Below are 23,918 nucleotides of genomic sequence, written 5' to 3'. Positions count from 1 at the left end.
GACTTCTGAATCTTATTGAAATATAGAACAATATCGATTTAATTTAAATTTAAATTTAGCAGCTGCAGCAGAGACACCCCAGAAGCCCTTGAAGGTTGAGGCCTGAGTGGCCAGTGAAGTGACAGAGGATAATTAAAATAAAAGCAGATTCATGTGCAGCCACTCAGCCAACAGGAAAACATCATGCATGCATGTCTCAGTGTAAAACTGTTGCAGGGTTGCAGGTGTTCTCAGAAGCCAGAGGCACTGGATCCCCTGGAGTTGAAGTTTCAGAGATAGTAAGTGTACTGACAAGGGTGTTGGGAACTACTTAGTTCCTCTGAAAGAGGAGAACAAAACATAACTTTAACCACTGAGACATCTCTCAGCTCCCAAAATGCAGTTTTAAATCAAAGGAGTTATAGCCTACTCTACCCTTGTCAACCCCCTGTTCAAGGTCCTAAATTTTTGGTCTCCAGATTTCTTTAGTTTGGGTTTTCTTTACTGATTCGATATCCACATTCAGGTCTTGAACAGTTTTATTCATTTCCTTCTACTATTTGTGTTTTCATAGATTTCTTTAAGGGATTCATCTATCAAATTCATAAATACGGTTTTAAGGTATTTTTGTTGTGCTTCACCTATGCTGGAGCCACTGGTAGGATTGCTTAGGCTCAAGTGCAGACATACTGTCCTGACTGCTATTGACAACAGTTTTACACTTGTGTACAGGCAAATATCTGGTACTGAAGACTGTACTCTAGGCGCCGATATCTGGTCTTGTGTCTGCCAAGTGATTGTTTTGTTCCATGGCTTCTGTTTCCTCTCTGGTTCTCAGCAGAGGGTAGTGACTAGGTTGTCTGGTAGGGAAGTCGGCTGGGGTGCTGACAGGTGTGGCCACAGGATATTCCAGAAAAACAGAAAAACAGATGTGTTTCTGTTATTGGAAGCTGGCACTTAGGAACTGTGAAGGGCTGGGAGAGGGAATTCACAAGAAGGGGGAAAGCAAGGTGTTTCCCCCAGGGTAAGCATAGTAAGCCCTCTAGGAATGGGGGCAGAGTGAGGAGAGGCCACAGCTGGAGGCCTGCTGCAGAACTGGGGGTGAGACTGGGGTTTTACACTGGGAAGAATGGAGGAGGAAGAGGTCATTGGCCTACTTGCTTCCCTGGTTAGAGTGGCCGGAGGGTTCCCAAGGACTGCTGCGGGCTTGGACAAAGTTTGAAGGGGAAGATCTGTGTGGTCCACTGGAGATGGAGGGGGTGCTCAGCAGGTGGTCTGCTGCAGAGCTAGGGATGAAACTGGAGGATTGGATTTGGAGGAACTGGGGGAGAGGTAAGGATCTGCAGTAAGCCTACTTGTTTCCTTGGCCAGAGCAGCCTGTGGGTTCCTGCTGGAGCCTGGAGCCTGGAGCTGGAGCCAGGAGCTGGAAGCTGAGACAAAGCAATGAGTTGGGGGTAGAGGAGGAGTTTGGAGGGGAAGATGTGTATAGTCCACTGGAGATGGGTAAGAGATGCTTTAAGTATTCTATTGCAAAGCTGGGAATGAAACTGGAGGACTGGATTTGGAGTAGAAGGAAAGGTGAAGATCTGCAGCTAGCCTACCTGCTTCCCTAGCCAGAGTGCTTTCTCCCTGATTTTTGAAAAGCAAATGAAATCCCAATTAGCGTTTTAAATGAGATTCTGAGGCATGAGTTAAAATGGTTTGACTGCAGCTCATATTTCTTAACAGTCGCTCCAGGTACCTCCAGGCACTTAGCTATTAGAGCAAATTTATGAAAGAGCACACAGCAAAGTTCATATGTCCTTTCATTATGAAACGTCAATCCCAAATTACATCCGTGTTTCAAACACTCCTGTTTCCAGACTTCTGTTGGCTCTGCAGTCACGTCGGATAAATACCTGTGTGGTTTTTGGCCTAGATTTTCACTCAAAACTAATTAGCAGGTCTTCAGAAATGTGGCTTGAGCTAGATTTGTTTAATCTAAGTTTTCCATTATAAATCTTCCTTTGTAAGTTAATTTCTACAATATAACAGGTTGCTCCCAAGACAGTGTTAGTCGTACTAAAATAAAGGACAAACCTAGGGTAGCAAACCCAGCAGGAAAAGGTATTCACTGGACATTCTGCTCCACCAGAAGGGAAGGAAATACATCAGAAGGTCCATTCACCTGGCCTTCCTGCACCAACACTACCCCTCTCTCCAGGTGAGATCAGCATGCAATGCCTGCACGGAGAGCTAAAGCAAACTACCTTGGATATCTCTAGTAACAGATCTGATTATAAAGATAGGTACCATGATCAGTGTCTGCCCTTAGAAAAAGTCCTATGTCTGCAGCTTACAACTAGCAATGTCAAACAAACATTCTACCATATTTAATTCTATTGTGGTCATTTTTCCACACAAAGAAAAAGGCTCCTATCTAACACTCAACACCCATGCATGGTTACTAGAAATTTCCAAGCCCCACAGTTTTAACAGTATGCATTAACTTATAATGTGTGCAATTTGGATTCAAATTTCTTTCTTGAAGATAGTACGACACAACACTATCTTCTAAGCCAAACAACTGCCAGGGCATCATTTGTGCCAGCTTGAAAAAGACCATCAAGGCCAGGCTCGCTGACTATAGATTTGTTACTGTTATTGTATCATGAATGAGAAAAAAAGCTGGAAAGCTGAAGCAAGCTACAAATGTCTGAGGAAGGTATTTGAAAGGTCAAAGTTGACCACTCGGATGTAAAATCTCTGCTTAAATTAGAGGAGCTACTGGTCTACACGCCATCATCATTACAAGGAGGGCTTTTTCAAAAGGTGTCTGTATAATCAAAGCATAATTGTTTAGTTTATGGCCAAGTTTTATCTAAACAGTACACAGTATTTAACAGTATCACACTGGTGCTGAGCAGTGCTGGCACACGCCTTTAATCTCAGCACTCGAGAGGCATAGGCAGGCAGATCAGGCGGATCACTGTGAGTTCGAGGCCAGCCAGGTCTACAGAGTGAGTTCCAATACAGGCTCCAAAGCTACAAAGAAACTTTTCCTCGAAAATATAAAAAATAAAAAAATAAATAATAAACACAATACTTGTATACATAACCTTCTGGTTTTCAATAACTATATTTAGAAGCTATACTGAGATGGTCATCAGGATTAAAAGGGAGACTGTCTTCCCCTGAGCACCCAAATTCAAGTTGGTCACAGGAAACTATGGGGCATCTCTCAAAATGTACTGTAAAAGTAGCGAGTCATCTATTCTCTTGTTCAGAGAGGCCATGACGACCACACCTGATGAGCTATAAACAGTGCCCTGTCTACAAAGAGGAAGGTCAATACAAAAGGAAATTTCCCTCCATGACTACAAGCCACACCATGGTCAAATGAGGCCTTTGACTTTCCTCACATAGACGGGGTAACTGCTAATAGTCAGGGTTTCCTCTCAAGCCCAATTTGCTCCTCTGGACCAGATTCTCAAGTGACCTTGACAATAAAAAATATAAAAGTGATTAATGTTGGCTACCTGTGTTTTAAATAACCATCAGAAAGCATAACTAAATGTATTGTGAGTTTAACAGTTTAAAGGATCACACTCCCTAGATATTAGACTTAATTCCATATGAAATGCTATTCTGACAACCATCTTTCATTAAATGATTCCCAGACACAAAATATCATGAACTTGCCTCAATCCAAACACGGCAGTATCGATCTGCACTTAAGAGACACGGGTCTACTACTATTTTCAAATGACGGTTAAATTTCTTCTCTTCCTCACTAGAAACCATCTGGGTGAGACCTCACATTGACTGTATAAACTTCCAGAGCCATCAAAGTGCTGAAAAACAGATCCCGGGTTCATCACTCTCAGGACCAGCCGTGGACTGGTTGCTACTACACGGAACTTTCCTGAGAAAGGAAGGCAGATTCTGGCTATGCTGAAGTGGCCTCTAGCTCTCTCCTTTACCCCTTCTGCCCCTCTCTTCTACAGAAGGGCCTACAGATGGAGCTCCAGATGCGCGGCCTGGAAGACTTCTGTCACAGTACCCTACCTCGCCACAGGAAACTGCTTCATAAAAGTCACCTCTCTCTTAAAAACACACCGAATAGATTCCACACCCCTCATCAGAGCAAGAAGCAGCTAGAGGTTACTGCCCCTACCCAGTGTGTGATAAACTCTGAAAGGAGACAGATAAATCAGAGAACCCAGGAACGTGGGGATGTGGAGCAAACTGGGGCAGACTCCCTGAGACAGCAACTTCTTGTTCCCAGACGATGCTTCTGTGAGAAATGTCAAAAGGCATGGGGATGGGTATCTAGGCATGGCACTACTAAAAACAGAGACTCAGGGGCTTTGTAAACTACTCAAAGCATCTTATGTTTATTTAACAGACTTTTGACCTTAGGCTTCTCCCATCATAAAAGATAAATCTGTTACTTTTCCTTTATCCATCCCTTAATCTTTGCTGTCGTTCCTCATCATTCAATTTTTGTTCACGCCAAGAACCACAATTTCCTTGACAACAACTTTCATTACCCCTATTACAGCCAGTTTGGCTGAATTAGCAAGTTCTTGGCCAGAGATATCTTGTCTCAAAAAAGAAAGAGGACAGTGTCTCCTGAGGCTGTCCTCTCGCTTCCACATACACTTACGTTCACATATCTGTGCATATACATATGCATCATGTTCGCACGCAGGCGCGCACACACATTCATGCACACATACGTTCACATAACCAAATGAGGGCCTCTCGCTTGCTTTAGACTATTTCCTCCTGGTGCAGTTCATATTAGATAGGACAAGGTAATTGTTTAAACAGAGATTTAGAACTCCAATTGAAGCTAACTCAGAGTCCTCCCAACTCTCATCATGGCGACATTATTTTTCAAACCCTTTTGTCTTCTCTGTGCTTTAAACTATGAAGTACTAAATTTTGAAAGCAGAAATTCCTATGGTCTAGAAGTTAAGACATATATAAGAAAGAAATTCAAAGTTTCCATATTGCTCAGGGAAGGGTTAAATTTTCCCAAAATAAGAAGCCATGCTTTGGCTAGAGGGTTATGAAACACATAGCTTTGTATTGCTCGATAGTTACAGTGTGATATAATGTCCCAATTAAAGAAGAAAGGTCCTATGGAGAGGTACTGTTTCCTCTCCATATGCCCCCATATCAAAGCAGAACTAAGTTCCATCCCCTCTGTCATCACCAGTCAAAGACAACGCTTCCAATGACTGCACACACCGTAAGTACTCCACAGCTCTACACAGGAGAAACATCCCCTGAGGTAAGCACTGTAATGGACTATCCTACAAGCCAAACAGCCAACATCTCCATCATATCGGCTATACCTGTTTGTCCACCGTAATGGGACTTGTTGACTACTGACATTCCCTCAAAAAGGGAAGGAGTAGGGAAGATCACTGGGACCTCATCTGACACTTCAGTCATTTGTGTATGCAATTCTGTCAATTTACAAGTGGTCACGAGTTTTGTGGAGGTACTGTTGCATACAGGTTGGCCAAGGCCAACTAAAGAAACTCCATCTACATGGCCATGGAGAAACCATCAGCTATACTAAGAGAATACTTCAAATTTGGTGGAATTTGACGTTGGAGGATGAGGGTAGATGTCTTTCCTGGGGAGAAAGTTTTGAAAACACCAGGTCACAGAGACATTCACTATTTTGCATCACAGCAATTTGCTCCTTTGCTCGAATCCATTTTTCTGCTCTTTTGAGAACTAGGGACAGTGTTGTTCAAACCTGCAACCATTTGGCAAGGCAGCTACTGATCAGCTCTCTTCTAAGACAGTATGTATTTATCCATAAAAACATAATCCAGCAAATAAGCTAAGTGCCAATTAAAACACTTTCTTTTGACAGAATGGAAACATATCACAGGAGCCGTGGTTTTATAATCAGACAAGGGAAGGAAAAGCAATTTGGTTTTAGAACTACACCTTTTTTTTCCCTTCTCTCTTAAAAGTATATAATTGCACTCTCAGAGTGAAAAGATTAGTTGCCTTCAACAGACTCTCAGGGAAAAAAAAAATCCTATTATTTCCTCTCTACTAAAGAGTAATGTCTTCCATAATTACAGGAAAGCCATGTATTAAGTTGTCTGCGCAGGAAGTGCCACCCTAATAGAATGCAAACTTAACTCACTCTCCGCATGTCAAGGAGGAAGACCAGGCCCTCTCTTCTCATGCCCAACGTCATCTGTAAGTCTTCAGACTGTAACTCCCTCAGCCAGAGGCACTCAAGGACAATCCATTAATTTAAAAACTCTCCTCAAGGTTCACTCTGAAGACCCCCTTCAAGCACAGATCGTCAGATTCATCAGATTCAGTTACTCTACAGGCAAGGAGGCAAAGGACAAAAAAGGGGGGGGGCTGTGATATGTATTGGCCTAGCACAACACAAAAGCAATTCTATCTATTGTTCTAAGGTGTTTTAATTTTACTGCATGTGTGTGTGCGCCTGTGGTATATGTACTTGCTGGAGTTGGTTCTTTTCCTTCTACCACGTGAGTTCCAAGGATTAAACGTGGGTCACTGGGGTTGGTAGCAAGACCCTTTCCCTGTTGACCCATCTCAATCACCTCTATCTACTCCTAGAATTCTAAACATACTGTGTCTCACCTTTTACCAGTCCGTTTTCACATAAGACAGGAAACCTTATCCTACAAATGTTTCTCCTCTCATTTAAATGTCTACATAATGCCATTACTCAAACTTAAAACAAGTTGCGTTCTCTCCGCCCACTACGGTCTTCCTTCACAGATCTCTATGGCACTCTATTTGATCACATTATTGGTGATTAAAATAATCATGTGGCTCAGAAAGAATAACTTAAGAAACCAAATTCAGGAAATTCATTTTTCAGTAGGGTGGCAGCAGAGATTAATTACCAGTGACAAGTATCATGCTCTCACCTCAGCTGTCAACTCTACTTTCTCTTAAATAAAATTATTGACAAACTAGTGCATTCATGCATGAAGAAAGGACATAGGAAGATACGCTGTCTTTGAAATTATAGGTGAAAGGCAGAAATCTTTATTATTTGGAGAAAAAAAAGTACTCTTCAAACGTAAAACAATGAAAGCTTGGACTTCAAATAACAATAGTACCAAAAGTAGCATTTGACCATCAACACCAAAAGTTAGTCAAAATACAGACACATGAGCACAAGTCTTCTGTAATGATGATTAATATTTTTCAGAAATGAACCATGAAAACCCTGGTTGCGGCTAAATCACAAGAAGTACTTTAAGACCGAGGAAAGAAAAGTGAGGTCAGGTCAGTGAAGAAGACATAACACTTGGCCTCCACATGGAAGTAAAGTGGTCTCTTGCCTGAAAAGGTCAGTCCTGCATCATGTTAGAAAGGCAAGGGGCTCTGAGTCGAAGGTGTCAATACTGCAGCCTCTCTCCACTGGTGATTGTATTTTCGTATCAGTTAGAAACACAAATTCCAGAGCGACATCACCTCTTACAGACCCTCTCCCCCGCGTCTCACACCCATCACACACACACACACACACACACACACACACACACACACACGCGCGACAGTCAATCTCACCCGATAGCCTCTCTGAAACCAAACCAAACCCACACAGGATGCAGGTAACTCTACAAGCAGGGACACAATGGCGTGAGGAAAAACTAGTCTGGACGACTTTGCTTCTCAGTATCAATCCACCTCACGTAGGGATTTCCACAAGCAGAAAGGCCCCCCCCAAACGCAAACTGTTGTATCTGTTGGTGGATCATTGCCAACTAATTATTACCAGGCCAGAGACCATGGCCATAACAAAACTTCTGTCCAAACGATGACAGAGACCATCCTGAGTCTCAGGGTTGTGGAGAACAATGGTAGCACACAGATGGCCACACTTCAACGCCACTGCCCTCTCAAATGTCACAGTATGAACTTTCTATCAGGCCCTGCTCACACACAGACCACCATTTTTAGCACATCGGAACCCTGTGATTTATACTGGCTAAGACCAATTTCTCCAAACCATCTGTCCTCACCATGAAGCTCTCCACAGAAGCCAGGCCATGTCCAGCATATAGCCAGATCTCTATACCACCAGCACCACAGAGAGCTCTGATGTGCAGCAAACAGTGAAATGAAAGACTGAAAACAGTGGAATGTTTGTCAAATGTGGAGGACACACCTAGAGTGTGACCTTCTTCTTTAGAATCATGCATACAACTTTCCAAAAACAATTACTACATCATCGTATTAAGAAAACTGCCACCCATTGAGAACTACAGAGGCACAGGATGGAAGACAAGGCCCTGGTTAAGAATGAACCAGGCTTGCTCACCTGTCTGAGTCCCTTTGGCAACTTCTTTCTCTTCCCAAGGTGCTGGCAGAGGTTGCGGTCATTTTCTCGATCTGAGCTGTAGTGGTGCGAGTGGCTGAGCCGGCTCTTCTTGGAGTGAAAAGACAAACCATTGGTAAGAGCTTCTCGTTTCTTCTTGGTCAGAGGAGTCTGCCGTTTTTCCCCTCGTTCCTGAGGCTTAACTGCTACATCTTTCTGCAGAAAAGAAAAGGAAAGGGAAGTGGTGGTCACATGAGGATCTAAGGTCATAGCCTAAATAAGGTTAGAATAAGGGGATGGAGACAGACACAGTGGTCAAGTCTCCTGAACCCCTAATGATGCCACAGACAAGTCGTTTCTATTCCTGTCTGTGGGTGTGGGTGGGTGTACAAGTGTGTAGAAGCCAAAGGTAAATCTCTGGTATCTTGCCCAGTTGCTCTCCTTGTTTGTGAGACACAGTTTCTCAATGGCCCGGAATTTGCTTATTCAGCAATGCTGGTTGACCAGCAAGCTCTAGAGCTCCTCCTCTCCCTGCCATCCTAGTACTGGGACAACAGATGTGAGGACAGCCACATCCACTACAGCTCCAGAGACTTGGAACTGACGGGAGCAGTGAGGGAATAAAGAAAAGACAGCAAAGGGACACTCAGACTGGAGGGCTGTACTTGAATGTGTATGGCCTGGATCAGAATCAGAGAGGACAGCCTGTGTTCGTGGTACCATAATCCCCTGAAAGAGGAAAAAGCACAAAACTGGACAGCTGGCTCCAGTAACCAAACTGCTTTAGAATAAGCCAAAAAATAATCAGTCATTAAAATTTTCTTTCTAAATACACAAAACCAAGTAGCTAAAACATCCAGACCTATTCAGCACAATATCAGGTTATGGGTATAGCTCAGCTGGCAGAGCATTTGCCCACCATGCATGAGGACCTGGGTTCCTTTCTCAGTACCATATAAAACTGGGAGTGATAGTGCATGCCTATAATCCTAGTACTTGGGAGGGAAAGACAGGAGGACCAGAAGCTCAAGGTCATTCCCAACTACACAGTGAGCTGTGGGCTCCAAGAGATCCTATATTTAATAGACAAATAAGAATTTGCCTCACACATTTGATTTCATACAAGACCAGTCCTCCTTTCGCACTGAAGATGTGCTCAGAAGTATACAGAAAATTATGTCCAATTCCATACAAATATGAATTAATATTTATGAGATTATAATTTTTTCAAACTATTTTATTTCCCCGTAACATATTAATCAAGGCATTTTCATGACTCTGAAGAATAGCTAGCTACAAAGAGTAAACGGACCCCTGCCAGGACATTAACTTCCCAAAGCCCTGATAAGGTCTTAGAAACAGCAGTACAATCACGGTTGCTCTAATTAATACTGAAAATCTCTACTCTGGAGGGTGGGGGCAAGAGAATCTGTGTCTATGTAACCACTTGAGAAGGGACTGACATCTTTTTAAGAAGTTTTTCATAATTTAAAAGCCTTAAGCTTTCAGACACGAGATATTACCCGCACTCTCTCTAAAGAAAATTTATAGTCATAAAATTTATGACTATAGTCTCTTGATTGCAAATCTTGAATAAAACAGGCAACTGTTTGTTCACTGTATCTATAAATATTTATTGACTGATTACTGAATGTCCAGTAAAATAATTGCTTACGTTTTCACTGACTATCTTGAGAAATGGTAAAACTGCCCCATATAAGCAAGAGAACCAAGAACAGGAGGATAGGGAGATGGGTCAATTGCTGTACAAATATGAGGACCTACATTGAAATCCCCAAAACCAATCTAGAAAGCTGAGTATGGGGGCACACCAGCTTCTAACTCCAGTGCTGTGGAAGGGGCAGATAAAGGAGGATCGTCATGCTGACTCCGAATGAGACCTTGTCTTAGGGGAACAAGGTGGAGAGTGTAAGAGCCACTGCAATGGCTACTCTTGTTTGCGTACATGACTACATCTGGAATTAAGTGAACCCTAAGCAGCTGGGTACACCTGTGATGGATTTTTCTTGTTTGAATCACTTGAAGTGGGGAGACTCATCCTAAAACTGGATCCTTTGAAGTGGGAAAATCTACCTTAAATTTTGGCCATGCCTTCCGGTGGCAGCATATATAACAGACATGGAAGAAGAATTCCTGCTCTTTGCCAGTCGGCCTTTGCCTCACTATTCCAAACCCAGCATGAGAGCCCGCTTCTTCAGGATACCAACATATACTGAAAACCATCAGAAACATCAAGCTTTACAGACTGAAAGCTATTGGATTCTTGGACCTTCCATTAGAAAACGGCCATTGTTAGACTAGCTGGACAAGAGATATAAAGCCACTAATAAGATGGATGGATGGATGGATGGATGGATGGATGGATGGATGGATGGATGGATGATAGACAGACAGATAAAAGGACACACAAATAGATTATAGACAGATTATTGACAAACGGATGATGATAGATGAAATAGACGGATGATACACTGGATGGATGGATCAATGGATGGATAAACGGATTAATGGATTGATTCTCTAAGTTCTGTTCCTCTAAAAACCGTGGTAAATGCAGCATGACACCCACCCAACGTCCTCCTCTGGTCATACACACAGAAGAGAAAAGGGCTGATTACAAACCACAAAAAGGCTGATTATAAACCAATCAATAAAATATACACCTAGCAATATTCAGGACAACGGCATGACTTCACGCATGGGCAAATGTGCATATATCAACCCACTATCAAGACATCAGTGACAATTAATTTAAGAATTCCCTTAATGAAACACTGGCTACTCTGAACACTACAGCTACAAGAAGGGAAGCCGCCTGGATTCTAAAAGAACATTTTGGGATCAATGAGCAGCAATTTCAAAGGCTTGTTAATTCGTTAGTTGACTAGGCAAGCAGTTACCCAGGGAGACAGTCCATCAGAAATACCTGCAGCGCTTTTCTAAAGTGACTCCACTTCTCATTCTGCAAGGAAAGCATTTAGCAAATGAATGAAAGGTGGCAGCACATGCCACTTGAAAACATGCCACTTGGCAGAAGGATTATTGTAAACTAAAGGTACTTGAAAATCAGCAGATTCAAGAGGGACACTCTGCCCTCACTTAGCCAATAGAAAAGAAACATTCCCACAGAGGGAAGGAAGAGATGATGAGGGTGAGATGTCTGACCTAGAGTGGAAGAGCAGAAATTCAGAAATGGGGAGTCACAGCCCAGAAAAATATGTACAAATACATGGGGGAAATAACTCCTCCTTTAACAGACCAAAGATTTTGGATATGTCTCTTAAAACAGCCACTCCCGTATAGCCAGTAAGTAAGCATTCAGGCTAGGTCACTTTTAAAGGGGTTTTGTTGTTGTTATTGTTGTTTTGAGACTGTCTCAAGTACCCCAGGCAGACCTGAAACACTAGGTCCCAGAAGGATAACCCTGACTCCTGATCCTCCTGTTTCTATTTCCTAAGTACTGGGATTACAGACAAGTGCCCCCATGCTTGGCTCTTCCTGCGTGTTTTTATTTTCCTTTAGTAGCAGCAATCTATGTGTAAAATACATGTCATTCTCCTGTTAATCTATTTTAGGTCTATTTAATTCTCAAGGTCTGACTTAGACCCTAAAAAGCCAGAGATAAATCTGCCCCACTAGGGGCAAACCCTGGGAGGAGGCTGGAAGTGAGAAGTCTGATAAATCTGCTTAAGGGTATTCATTCATTCCCAAACACCCGCATAGCAGCAAAAGCCTAGCTGTGAAGCAGAAAGATTTAGACACATCTGCTGGCAATAGAGGGGGTAAGTGCACAGGCATGCACAAAGGAATCAGTTCTGTGAATGTTTGAAATTATGTGATTTTTAGGTCACTGGAGATGGAGGGCGGGATGACAGGAGCACATCCATTCAGAGGCTCAGACACTGATGAAGCAAAGCAATTTCCTTCCGAACCAGCCCTCTTCAGAACAGGTGATCTTATTCTTGACTTCCCCTTCTCCCAAATTACAATCTTCTGCCCAAGGCTTCCTCGGCTCCTCCTGAATTTCAAAATGAGAAGGTTCAGTGTTGTGCAAACTCAGGGAGGCTAAAAGATTGCACACGCAACACAATGCAGGCTGAGGGGCCCCATTTGCTGATTACAGATGAAGTAGAGATGATGGAAAATGAGGGCACAATTTGCCTGCCTTGCAGAAAATGGGTTTTGGAAAGAGTCTCTGTCTGATGTTTCCAATCACATTAATCTGAGGACAGTCCGTAACTGGCAGAGTGGCTGTGAGGTGTGTCTGTGTGTGTCCAAGGGTGGGCGCAGAAGGAAGGTGGGGGTGGGGGCGGGAGTTCAAACAAAACATCTGCTCTGAGACACTTGATCTCCAGGACTGTTGTAGTTTCCTTTCTGTTGTTTTGACATACACCATGACAAAAAACTTCAGGGGAGGGCTTATTTGGCTTACACTTCCAGGTTGCAGTTCACCATGGGGGGAAGTCAAGGCAGGGACTCCAAGCAAGAACCAAGGAGAAACAAAGCCTGCTGGCTCCATCACAAGATCAGGCTTAGCTCTCTTCCTTACACAGCCTAGGAGTACAACTACCTCCAGGAGAAGGGCCCACCTACGAAATCAAGACAATGCCTTGTATTATGCACATGGGCCAATCTAATCTTGGAAATCCCTCAAGAGAGGCTTCTCTCAGACAACCCTAGGCTGGGCTAAGTTGACAATTACAGCTTAGTAGGTCAGCGCATAAAGAAGTGAGGAGAAGATGCAGAGATGCTCTTCCAGTCACATGAAATTAAAGGGCGTGTCCCATTGTTTGAGTCTGCTGGGTCTTGGTGGGTTTACTAGGAGACTCGATGCTTGTTTTTGAATGACTTTGCCAACTATTGATTCCATCCATGTTCCTGTGTAAAAGAGTTGCAAAGATCTAATGTGATACGTGAAAGGGTTTTTTTTTTTAATTAAAGTTCAGTGCTTTCATAATTCTCTGTCACTATATGCATATTACTCTTTGGAGATTTAAACAAAGTTAATGAACAGAATCTCAGGGCTCCACTTTTTAGTGACTGGATCTACACAGAAAAAAAAATATTTTAAATCTCCAGTACAGCATTTAAAAATTAATCTCATCCATGTAAAGTGGCACACATATGCAAACCCAAACTTGATAGGTGAAAACAGGAGCACCAGGAGTTGACTGTCTGAATGTGACCCTATGCAAAACACACACACACACACACACACACACACAAAACTTTAAATATTCATATCTTTACAACTCAGGGGTTCAGGAGAGGAGCTTATGGATAAACTGTCAATGGGGCAAGCGTGAGAGATCAAATTCCTAGCATCGACATAAATGCCTAGCAGAGATAGTGACTGACCTGCAATCCCAGCTCTCAGGTGGCAGAGATGGGAAAGCTGGATGTAAAGTGACTAGGCAGATGAGATGAATCCACACTATCTAGGCACATATGTAAGCACACACATGCATGAAGGTGTCTTCCAACCCCCAAATCAATATGCTTGCTAAATGCCATACACTCTGCAATTTGTTGGGAAAACCAAACAAGATTCGGAAACCAAAGCTGCTCAATCACAGCAGGAGGGAAATCTATGAATATTTATTGGGGATTAAGTGAGGTCTAGGCAGGATGCTCTGTACTGCCACCTTTCACACTGCACAAAAGTTCATTTCCTGGCTGTACCTCAGGCTAAATGCGAGTTAATGGAAAAGGAAGAGGGTCCAAAAGGACATATCCGTGTACAACAGCAGTTGGTTTTAAGTAAGAACACAAATGTAATTCTTTTGTTGTTGCTGTTTGTCTGTTTGTTTGTTTTTTCAAGACAGGGTTTCTCAATGTAACAACCCCAGCTATTCTAAAACTCCTTCTGCAGACCAAGCTGGCCTTAAACTCACATAGATCTGCCTACCTCTGCCTACCAAGTACTGGAATTAAAGACATGTGCTATCACACTCCACCACAAATTTGTGTCTATACAGGAGTCTTTAAATTTTTAATTTAAGTGTATGTGTGTGTGAGCATATGCTGTATTTGTACAGGGCCTTGCTAGGCCAGAAGACTACACTGGATCCAATGGAGCTAGAGTGACAGGCAGATAGAAGCCAACAAGTGTAAATGCCAGGAAACAAATTCAGGTCCCTAGGAGAACTGCAAGTGTTCTTAACTGCTGAGCCAGCTCTGCAGCCTCGGAAATGATAGTCCTTTTAGCAAATGGTGGGAAAACACATTAAATGCATGCAAATACTTTTAACCCATACCTTGATCTGATTGGAAAAATTGCCTCTAAATAATTACATAAAAAAGCTCAATTAAACTATAAAATTTTTCCAAGTAAACATCACAGAAAAGTCTGAAATCCTTGTTGTGAAACAAAAATTACTATCCATAAAAAAGATAAACTGACAAATCAAAAATTAACACTTCTGTTCTTCAAAGGACATTTTGAAGATTATGGAACTTGCTCAGTGGTTAAGAGTGTGTACTGATCTTCTAGAGGACTCAGTTTGTTTCCAATTACTCATTCTTGGTGGTTCACAACAACCTGTAACTCCAACTCCAGGAGAGCCAATGTCTTCTTCTGGCCTTCTCAGGCACCAGCTCTCTTGAACACATACCACCCCCACTACACACACACCCCCACACACACACACACACACACACACACACACACACAATCTATGTGATCACCGTTAAAACAAGAAGACTTGCAGTATTATAGGAAAATATTTCCAAAATAGTTCTCTGATTAAGGTTTTTACAAAAACTACATACACTAGCAATTCTAAAAATACAAAGAAATCAATTAAACTTTCCCTTCATAAAAGATTTGAACAGATAATTATAGGTGACTAAAGAGCAAATAGGCAAAGGAACAGTAACTATCTCCAGCATGATTGGGTGAATGGCAATCAAAAATCACCATGAAACAAAGTTAAAGTAGAATGGTTGAAGTGAGAACCAGTGGACAGAGTGGGCACGGACAGAAAATAAAAACACACTGGTTTAAGGTGTGGTACCATCACAGTAGAGATAAAAAGAGAAGGAGACAGGAGGTAAAAAAAGGAAGCCAAAGGTGATGAGGAGAGAAGGAAGTGGAGAATGAAGACACACAGGCAGACACCAAGTAGCTCTCCTAAGCTTAGTTATAGGATGAGAACACATCTATCAGCCTAAGTGAGATTTTTGCGCTGTGATTTGAAAACGCCAACAGTCTCGCATTCCTATAGATAATTGAGAGTTGGCTGCCTTTCGCCCTTAACACACTCGAAGTGGTTGAGTCCCTGGCAACCAGATGCTATTGCTTAAAACAGTTTAGGCTCTCAGCCCTGAAGGATCCCTAAAATTGGATTACAGTCCCTCCAGATAATCCGAGAAATACAGCATGACGAAAAGGAAACCTGAGGAAAAAAAAATTAACTCCTCTGTAACAAGCAGCACTCTGCACACCGAGAGCAGCATGACCAAGGGCAGAAAATCTCATCAGTGAGGGCTTAAGGGCGAGAATATATAAAAAGGACCAAAAAAGCCACACAAAAAAAAAGGAGAAAAGGGCAAGCCAGAGGAACAAGGGAACACCACACAGTCCTCAAACAACTCTGAGGGCAAAGTTAGACTGCCCACCCCAAGAGAGCAAAACACTCAGATTCCCATGGGGTTTTTCCACACTCTGATCTAAACCACTACTGTAATACACAACTGAAAGATGTGTAACCTTAATGACACCCTGCAATTAGCCACTGCTTGATTCTATAGTGCTGGATCATTTTGAAGCTAGGTTCTCACGTATTCCAGGATCAGCCTTAAACTCACACTGGAGCTGAACATGACTTTGAACTGACCCTGCTGACTCCACCTCTCAAGTGATAGGATTATAAGCATATGAATGGAATTCAGGGTTCTGTGTCTGCTGGGTAAGTACTTTACCAAATAAGCTACATCACCAGCCCACGTGTTTTGTTATAAAGGATCTGAACAGACATATTGGTTTTTCAGACTCTTGGATGCCAATCAGATACGTGAGAAAGTACTCTGTACCACCAGCCATCAGAGATAGTCAAATCACAGTTAGATGTCACTCTACAAGGATGGGTGTTATTAGAAAGGCAGAAATCTGGCTATGAAGTTGTGAATATAAAGTTTTCAATAGTGAACTATGAAGGGTTTAGACAGCAAAGTCCTGCCATGGTTGAGATTTTTCAAGTGAACCTGTTAGGTTTCTATAGAATTATTCTGAGTGCTGTGAACAAAACCAAACAATAGCAACAACAAAAACACTGTAGGAAGAAATAGTTTGTTTTGACTCATGGTTTCACAGTACAGTTAACTATGGTGGCAGGAGTGTGAAGCAGGTGGTCACACGGCATCCACTAACTGAAAACAGGGCAAGGTGAACCCTAGCACACAGATCCCATGCTCTTCTATGTCAGTCTAGGACTCCAACATTCAGGGTGGGTCTTCCTACCTTGATTAACCCAACCTGGAAACGCCCTCTCAGACGTGCTCAGTAGAGTTTCCTAAGTGACTCCAAATCCAGTCATGTGGTGTAACCACCACATCTGTCAAGCAATTATGTAATGTCAGTAACTTCCGACTTTCCAGAACTATAGTCACTGGAGTTACAAGGTGGAGCGGTGCAGAGAAAAGGGAGGGCAAATGTGCAGATGGCCCCAACTCAATGAACCATATTGCATCATTTCTCAAATGCGTTTTAATTATCTTTGAGGGGGAAGGGGAGAGGGAGAGAGAACAATGAATTTCACACACATAAATCTGCAGTTCTTTATCAAAGGATCTCTTATGCGCTTAAAATTCCCTAATGTTATTACCTTAAGAAGCTATTTATCACACAGAAAATGCTCAACAAATGCCACTTGTAGCTCATGAATTCGGACTTTCTTCCAGGTAGTTTTCCTGCTCTTCCAGCAACTGTAGTTTCTCTGATCTAGGTTCACTTCACACACCTTTACCCTACTTATGCCATAACTGGAGCTATCAATATCTATAGATAAGCATATATTGAGTCAAACCATTTCTACATATAAAGCAAGGACTAGTAAAATGATTTTTTGCATAACCAGTAACATTTTTATGTCTCTCATCGAACAGCCTAGTAACTTTATACAGCAGACAATATCATTGTCATTTTATCGCTGAAAGAGCTGAAGCATGGGAAGCAAATGACTACTCAAAGAAAGACCATCAGTGATTGGCAACACAAATAGAAGTGCCCATGGTTTATATCCTGTGTTCTTAACCAAATTGAAAATCATAATAGACCTACTTGTAAGTTTTAGGATTATGGATTTTTACTTGCAGAAAACTTTACATCCAGTTTATAACTGCAACATTGGAAAAATATTCTATGCACCTTTGTTCCCCTCCCCACATGAAGTTATGGGAAGGCTATACCTCCTATTTTTCAATGACAGAACTCTTCTTAGCTCAACCCAGCAACAAACAGAGCTAAACAGAAGTAAAGGCTTTGGCTCTGTGCTAAAAGTGACATTTTATTCCAGGGGTGAAAATTAACAGAGAATTAGGCATTTCTGACCTTAAAAATAAAATACACAGCTATACAAAATCTCAAAACACTGTGTCCCAAACACGGTCCTGATGTGACTTGATAATGGGTGACAGCGGCTCTATAAATACTCACAGGTGTAAAACTATAGACCCGCACCCCATTAGCACATGTTGCTAATGCCCCATCATGAAATGAGATACACAGAGAATCTTCACAGAGAGTTCCCCAAGTCCTGGAACTTGTTTGCACAGTCGGAATCTCTAACTCTACATTTGTCTTCTGCCCCTACTCCGTTACCTTCAGGCCCTCTATTTCAGGACTTTACACACAGAATTTTGTGTCTTTAACAACACATAGGTAAAAATAAAACTGACATATAGGTTTGCATTGGAAAAAAAAATTTAAAACTATAAAAAATGCACCCAATGACTTGAGACCCACAACTGAACAATGCCTTGAGGTGTCTCTGCACTGAGAATAAAGTAGACTCTGCAGTTACAGTAGATGGTCCAGCATTCCACTTTGTACAGTGTGGCCTGACAGAGGAAATACAGTGTCAGCCTGCCTGAAAGCATCAGGTGCTAACTCTAAAGCAATTAGTTTATATACAGAGGACCAGACTATCCCCCTGTTTATTGTGACAAGCCGAAGGTTTGTGTCTATACTAAGGCTTCCTACAGATAGATTTTGTGATATTTAGACACTTATTGATCCTATCAGATTTGATCATGGAATCAATCTTTCCCTTCAGAGGCTCTGGGTTAATGGCAAAGTTTATTAAACTGCAGGCAGTCATTCAGAAAAGATCAATAAAGACATGATTACAGGGTAACCAGAGGATTAAACTCCAGATTTATCACAAAATTAAACTGAATTAAATGTTCACTTGAAATGCTGTCAATACTTTTAACTCACAAACTATGCTCTTTCTGTGTTTACCTAATAGGCAATAGGGATGTTGGATTTGAGAAAATGACTGCTACACAAAAACATAAGCCACAAAGAGTTGCTAGAAGTATTGAGTCGCTTTTGGAAAAGTCATCTATACTAGCTGACCACTTTAAACTTATTGGAGTTTGGATTGGTCATCCACAGACCCAATTCTGTTCATCCCTGAAGGCTAACAATAATACATCCTCAGAGGTATATATATATATATTAATTGGGCACATAGATTATATATAATTTCATCATATTTTCAAAAAGATACTTGTGCCATGGCACCAAGAGTCCTTAGTCCCATGAAGAAAGAGGACTGGAAGATGCTATCAGCATGCTGGAAAATCTACTACCCCTTCCCATCTTAGGAAGATGCATCAATGCCTTTGCAAAACCAGCCAGTTACATTCATATACTGAAATCCCAATCCCAGTTTCTGAAAGGAAACCACTCATTGAATGAACTGGCAGCTTTGCATACATGCATAATCAGTAGGGAAGTCAATACACGTCACAGCTGTCAAAGCTGGCATCAATACCACAGTGAGGGAGGGCGAACAGCTCTGTAGGGCCTGTAATGACGTAGACCAGGCCTGCAGTGAGGCTGCATAGGGGTGCACTCAAGCATATGTGAAGGTTGCTCAGGAAATCAGTTTGGAGAAAAAAACTGATCCTATGATTTAAGCTATATTTCTACTCTGTAGCTAGGACACGTCATCCGACAGAAGACATGGGCCCAGCACTATCCTACCTTGATGGTCAACAGGCTCTGTTGGCTTCTACTCCAATGTAATAGTTGTGCTGTCCCACAGGGGCAAAACTAGGATGGAATCAAGATGCTGGGCTGACAACACACTGCAATTTTCTTGTCCCCTCCCCAGCCTACTGACTGCAGGAGTAGTCACTTCCTGTCCCAGCATCATCAAACTTTACACCCTTGACTGTGCTGAGGGATGGCTCCAGATGCACTTGCGTTCCTTAACAAGAGTGTCACCTTCCTGAAGGAAAGCACTTGGTCTTCATCTCTGAACTGGAAGCTGTTTGATACACACAAGCTCACAGCTTCTTATGGTCACAGAGAAACTAAGCTTCCAAGAGCATCCCACATCAACAAGCCCTCCCACGGAAACCAACAGCTTCGCTGCTGTTGTCCTGTTCCCCAGGAGGGTCCCTCTGTGTCTTTACTCATTCTGGCCCTGCCCCCAACTGGTGCTCTTGTGGCAGCCCATCCAGGTCAAAGGACAATCCTTGCCACTTAAAGCTTTGTGGTCATGAGTAAATCTCTAGTCCCTCCTATATCACTTCTCTGTTAGATAATATATAGATTAATACAATGCCTATCAAGATCTTTTGAAGGTTGGGGGCAAGGTGGGCAGCAAGGTTTTGTTTAATTCAAGCTGGTCTGGAACTCATTATATACCAAGCAAAAAATTTGACCTCCAAGTCCTCCTGCAAGGACCTCCCTGGTGAGCACTGGGAATTCATGTACTACTACACTTGCTTTATACGGTGCTGGGAATGGAATCCAGGCCTTTATGCATGTTAGGAAAGCACTGTACTATAGGAACGAGAGCCCCAGACCCAAAGTTATTTCTACTAATTAACTTTGCCAAGGCCATCTGGGAAATCTGAGGACCTGGTGGAGATCCACGTGGCTTCAAAGTCCACACCCTCACAAGGGTGAGAAGGAATCAGATGCCTGGAGGATTGTCTAAGCCCTGTGGTTTCAAGCTCGTTGTTGCCAGACCTCTACTCTGGTTGTAAGCTTGTTTGCTGTTAAATATAAGCACATCACTTGGCCTATTAACTTGAAATAATGCAAACAAAATACCTTTAAAATGCTGTTCAAATACTCGGACCATATAAATTTCCAGTGTGTCTTCATGTCTTCGTAAATCTTGTGTGATTTATGGGAACACACAAACAAACAAATAAAAAATCACACACACACAAAAAAAATAGAAAAGTGGGTGGGTATGGAATATGGTACAGAGGCAAAAAGGCATGATCCCATGACAAGGAAAGATGGAAAACTTCTGAAAAGTTTAGAGTGGAGGAGATTAACAATTTGTACTCTTGATAGATCCAACACTTAAAAGGTCACCCTGTTAACTATCCCGAGAGAGAAGGACAAGAGCGACCTGGGAGAGCTGTTGCTGACGATTCTATCATTAATCTCCTCTTGACTGATTGATCCCTGCTGGGTGCCCCAATGAGGTATGTGTATGTTCCCAAAAGGAAAACAGACGCATGACACAGTTAAACACAGAAGAAAAAAAAAATCACGAGCATGTTGGAGTCTGGGAGTGTGACAGCAACACCCACAAGCACACACATTTATACGGCACAGCGGGGTTGTTGAACTCTACCAGGAAAACCCACAACCCTGCACCTGGCTTAAGGGAGAGGGGGAGATGGGAAAAATGAGGGGGGGTACCCTCCTTCCAGCTGAGCACTGACACATACAGTACGGTTTGGGAGGCAATTTTATGTGCTCTTAGTAGTAGATTAATGAATGTAATTACCTAGCATTGTGGCTGTGAATGCTGCAAAAACTATAATTTATAGAGCGCTGTAAAGTTCTAATGTGTTTTTATGTCCATAAGCTGCTTAGCCATAATCTAATGCATTTGTACAAGAACAGCCTAAGTGGCTCTCAGCTGAACAGTGAACACAAGTGTCTGAACCTTGGTGATTCCACCCGTACGTCTTTATAACCCAGTCCCGTGTGGTAAGCATCTGAGGAAAACAGCTGCTGAATTATACAAATAATTCCTGAGACAGCGAAAGGCTCTCGGCCTCTCTCACCAGGAGGAACGCTTCTGGCTGACAGAGGGCTGCAGGCTTTAATTAAATGCTGGAGAGGGTTCCCAACACACATTTGGTGGTTATACTGTCTCTCCCCACCCTCTCCTCTGGCCCCGCACTCCACTTCAGAGACAAGATGTGAACTGAATTGAAGTTTAAAAATGTAAAGGGGAAAAAGATTCTTTTAGTAATTGAAAAATGTCTTCTGCCTTGGAAAAGGGCCCACCATCTCTGACTGCTCTCTGATTCTACCACTATGTTTGTAAGCAACGGCAAGGACATCGTGACAAATCCGCCAGCATCGGTAGACTCCCCATCAACACCTTCAGCAGGCAGAAACATCTTAGTGACTGGATACCCACAGTGAAGTTGGGGTGGAGGGTCCTAACGGCAGGAATGCTTACAGGAGCAGCTTACTACCTGCTAGAATCACATGCCTACTGCAACCACTTGAGGAGGATCTGTTAACTCATTTTTAAAAGGCCATGGTTTAGATTGGTAAGGCAGGTGCTGGAAGCAAGTTCTTACTCCAAAGCATGTGACCTAACCTTTCCCTGATGCGGGATTGCCCTCTGTATGCTATCAATATCATTGGTTAATAAAGAAACTGCTTTGGGCCTACTGCAGCGCAGAGTAGGGCAAGGCTGGAATATCAAGCAGACAGAGGAGAGGGTAGGCAGAGTCAAGAGAAACTATGTAGCCACCACAGGAGACAGACACAGGACGGAACCTTACCAGTAGGCAAAAACCACATGGCAATACATAGATTACTAGAAATGGGTTAAGATATAAGAGGTAGCCAATAAGAACCTAGAGCTAATAGGCCAAGAGTGTTGTAATAATACAGTTTCTGTGTGATTATTTCGGGTCTATGCGGCTGGGAAAAGAAAAAGCAGTGTCCACAAACATTTCCTTCTTCTGTAAGTTAATGATGATGATAGTATTTACTCAAAGGATCACGGTAAGGCAGTATGTCTCCATGTTCCCAACACTGTGACCCTTTAACAAAGTTGCTCATGCTCTGGTGACCCCAACCATAAAATGATTTTCATTGCTATTTCATAATTATAATTCTGTTACTGCTATGAATATTAATGTAAATATTTGTGTTTTCCAATGGTATCAGGCAACCCTTGTGATAGGGTCATTCGATCCCCAACACTACCACCCAAAAGGCTACCCGACTTACAGGATGAGAACTGCTGTCTAAGGGCTTAATGCCTTCGTTCACTGTAAGTGTACTGAAAACGCTGTCAGGACCTGCAGCATAGTCAGTGCTTATGATAAATCATTATGATCTAGGAATCAATGGAATATGATTACGCTAGCAAGAGAGGAAAGAGCAGAAAACTGACTTCATTCTTCTAGAAACACACATGCAAGTTTCCCATGTCTATAACGGAGAGTCCAGTGGCTGCTATGGAGACAGCAGTGCTGAACTGAGAAAGCAGGTAAACAGGACAGTGTACATCCATGCACATACTGAACAATCAATTCACTCATAGCAATAAGGAAGCCCGAAGGGCAGAAGAGTCACAGGGATGGGAGATGCCACTGGCTCATCCTCTTCAGGATCAGCATAATTAAACATTTTGATCACAAAAAAAAATTATTTGGATCATATTAAAGAAAAAAAAAACTTCAAGCAAAACTTAAGATGAGGATCCAGTCCCACCCCATGTGTGTGTGTATGTCCCTATGTATTTGAAGGTACATGGTGTGTACATACATGTAGAAGACAGAAGACAACTTTGAGTATTGGTTGTCGAGCACCCTGCCTCTTCAGGAGATACACTCCTGAAGCTTGCCAAGTAGGTTAGGTTGGCCAGATAGTGAGCCCCAATGAATGGCTGCTTGGACCCTCCCAGCACTAGTAATACAGGAGTTCATCCTCATACCCAACCTCATTTACTAGTGTGTGGGGAATCAAACACAGGACAAGCTATCTTTTTGGATAGAATTATGATGAGAATTGCTGGAGGAATTAGTACTAAGACATGATGGCATTACATCAATGACTATACAAGGGCCAAATGCTAGCTCAAACACACACACACATTCTCACTCACACACACACACACATACACACAAACAAACACAGTGAATTAGTATCGAGGCTAATAAAAAAATTGATGGTCTTCTTATTAAAAACGTACTGCTCCCCTGCACCCATGAGATGAGCAATGTGATTTAGATTCAATTAAAAGCGATAGGCTGTACAAAGGAAGACAGTCTACCTTTCACGATCACCACACTGGGTTCAAGCCAGAGAGACCTTTAAAAGTTCATCCATGACCTAGACCTATGGGGCAGTTACACA

General features: G+C 42.4%; 1 protein-coding gene across 4 annotated transcripts in view; it reads right to left on the bottom strand.

Moving 5' to 3' along the window:
* The window catches only part of Auts2 (activator of transcription and developmental regulator AUTS2), a 1,087,122-nt gene that overhangs the window by 800,302 nt on the left and 262,902 nt on the right, over positions 1–23,918 (bottom strand). For all 4 annotated transcript variants that reach the window (XM_087903578.1, XM_087903577.1, XM_087903580.1 and 1 more), the window contains exon 2: positions 8,312–8,524. In XM_087903578.1, coding sequence (XP_087759704.1) covers positions 8,312–8,524 — 213 coding nt within the window. The remainder of the gene's footprint in view (positions 1–8,311; positions 8,525–23,918) is intronic.

This window comes from Myodes glareolus, chromosome 2, assembly GCF_982192425.1.
Source record: "Myodes glareolus chromosome 2, mMyoGla1.1, whole genome shotgun sequence".
Lineage (NCBI taxonomy): Eukaryota > Metazoa > Chordata > Mammalia > Rodentia > Cricetidae > Myodes > Myodes glareolus.
Note: the sequence above shows the minus strand (reverse complement) of the source record. Positions and strands in the feature narration are given on the sequence as shown.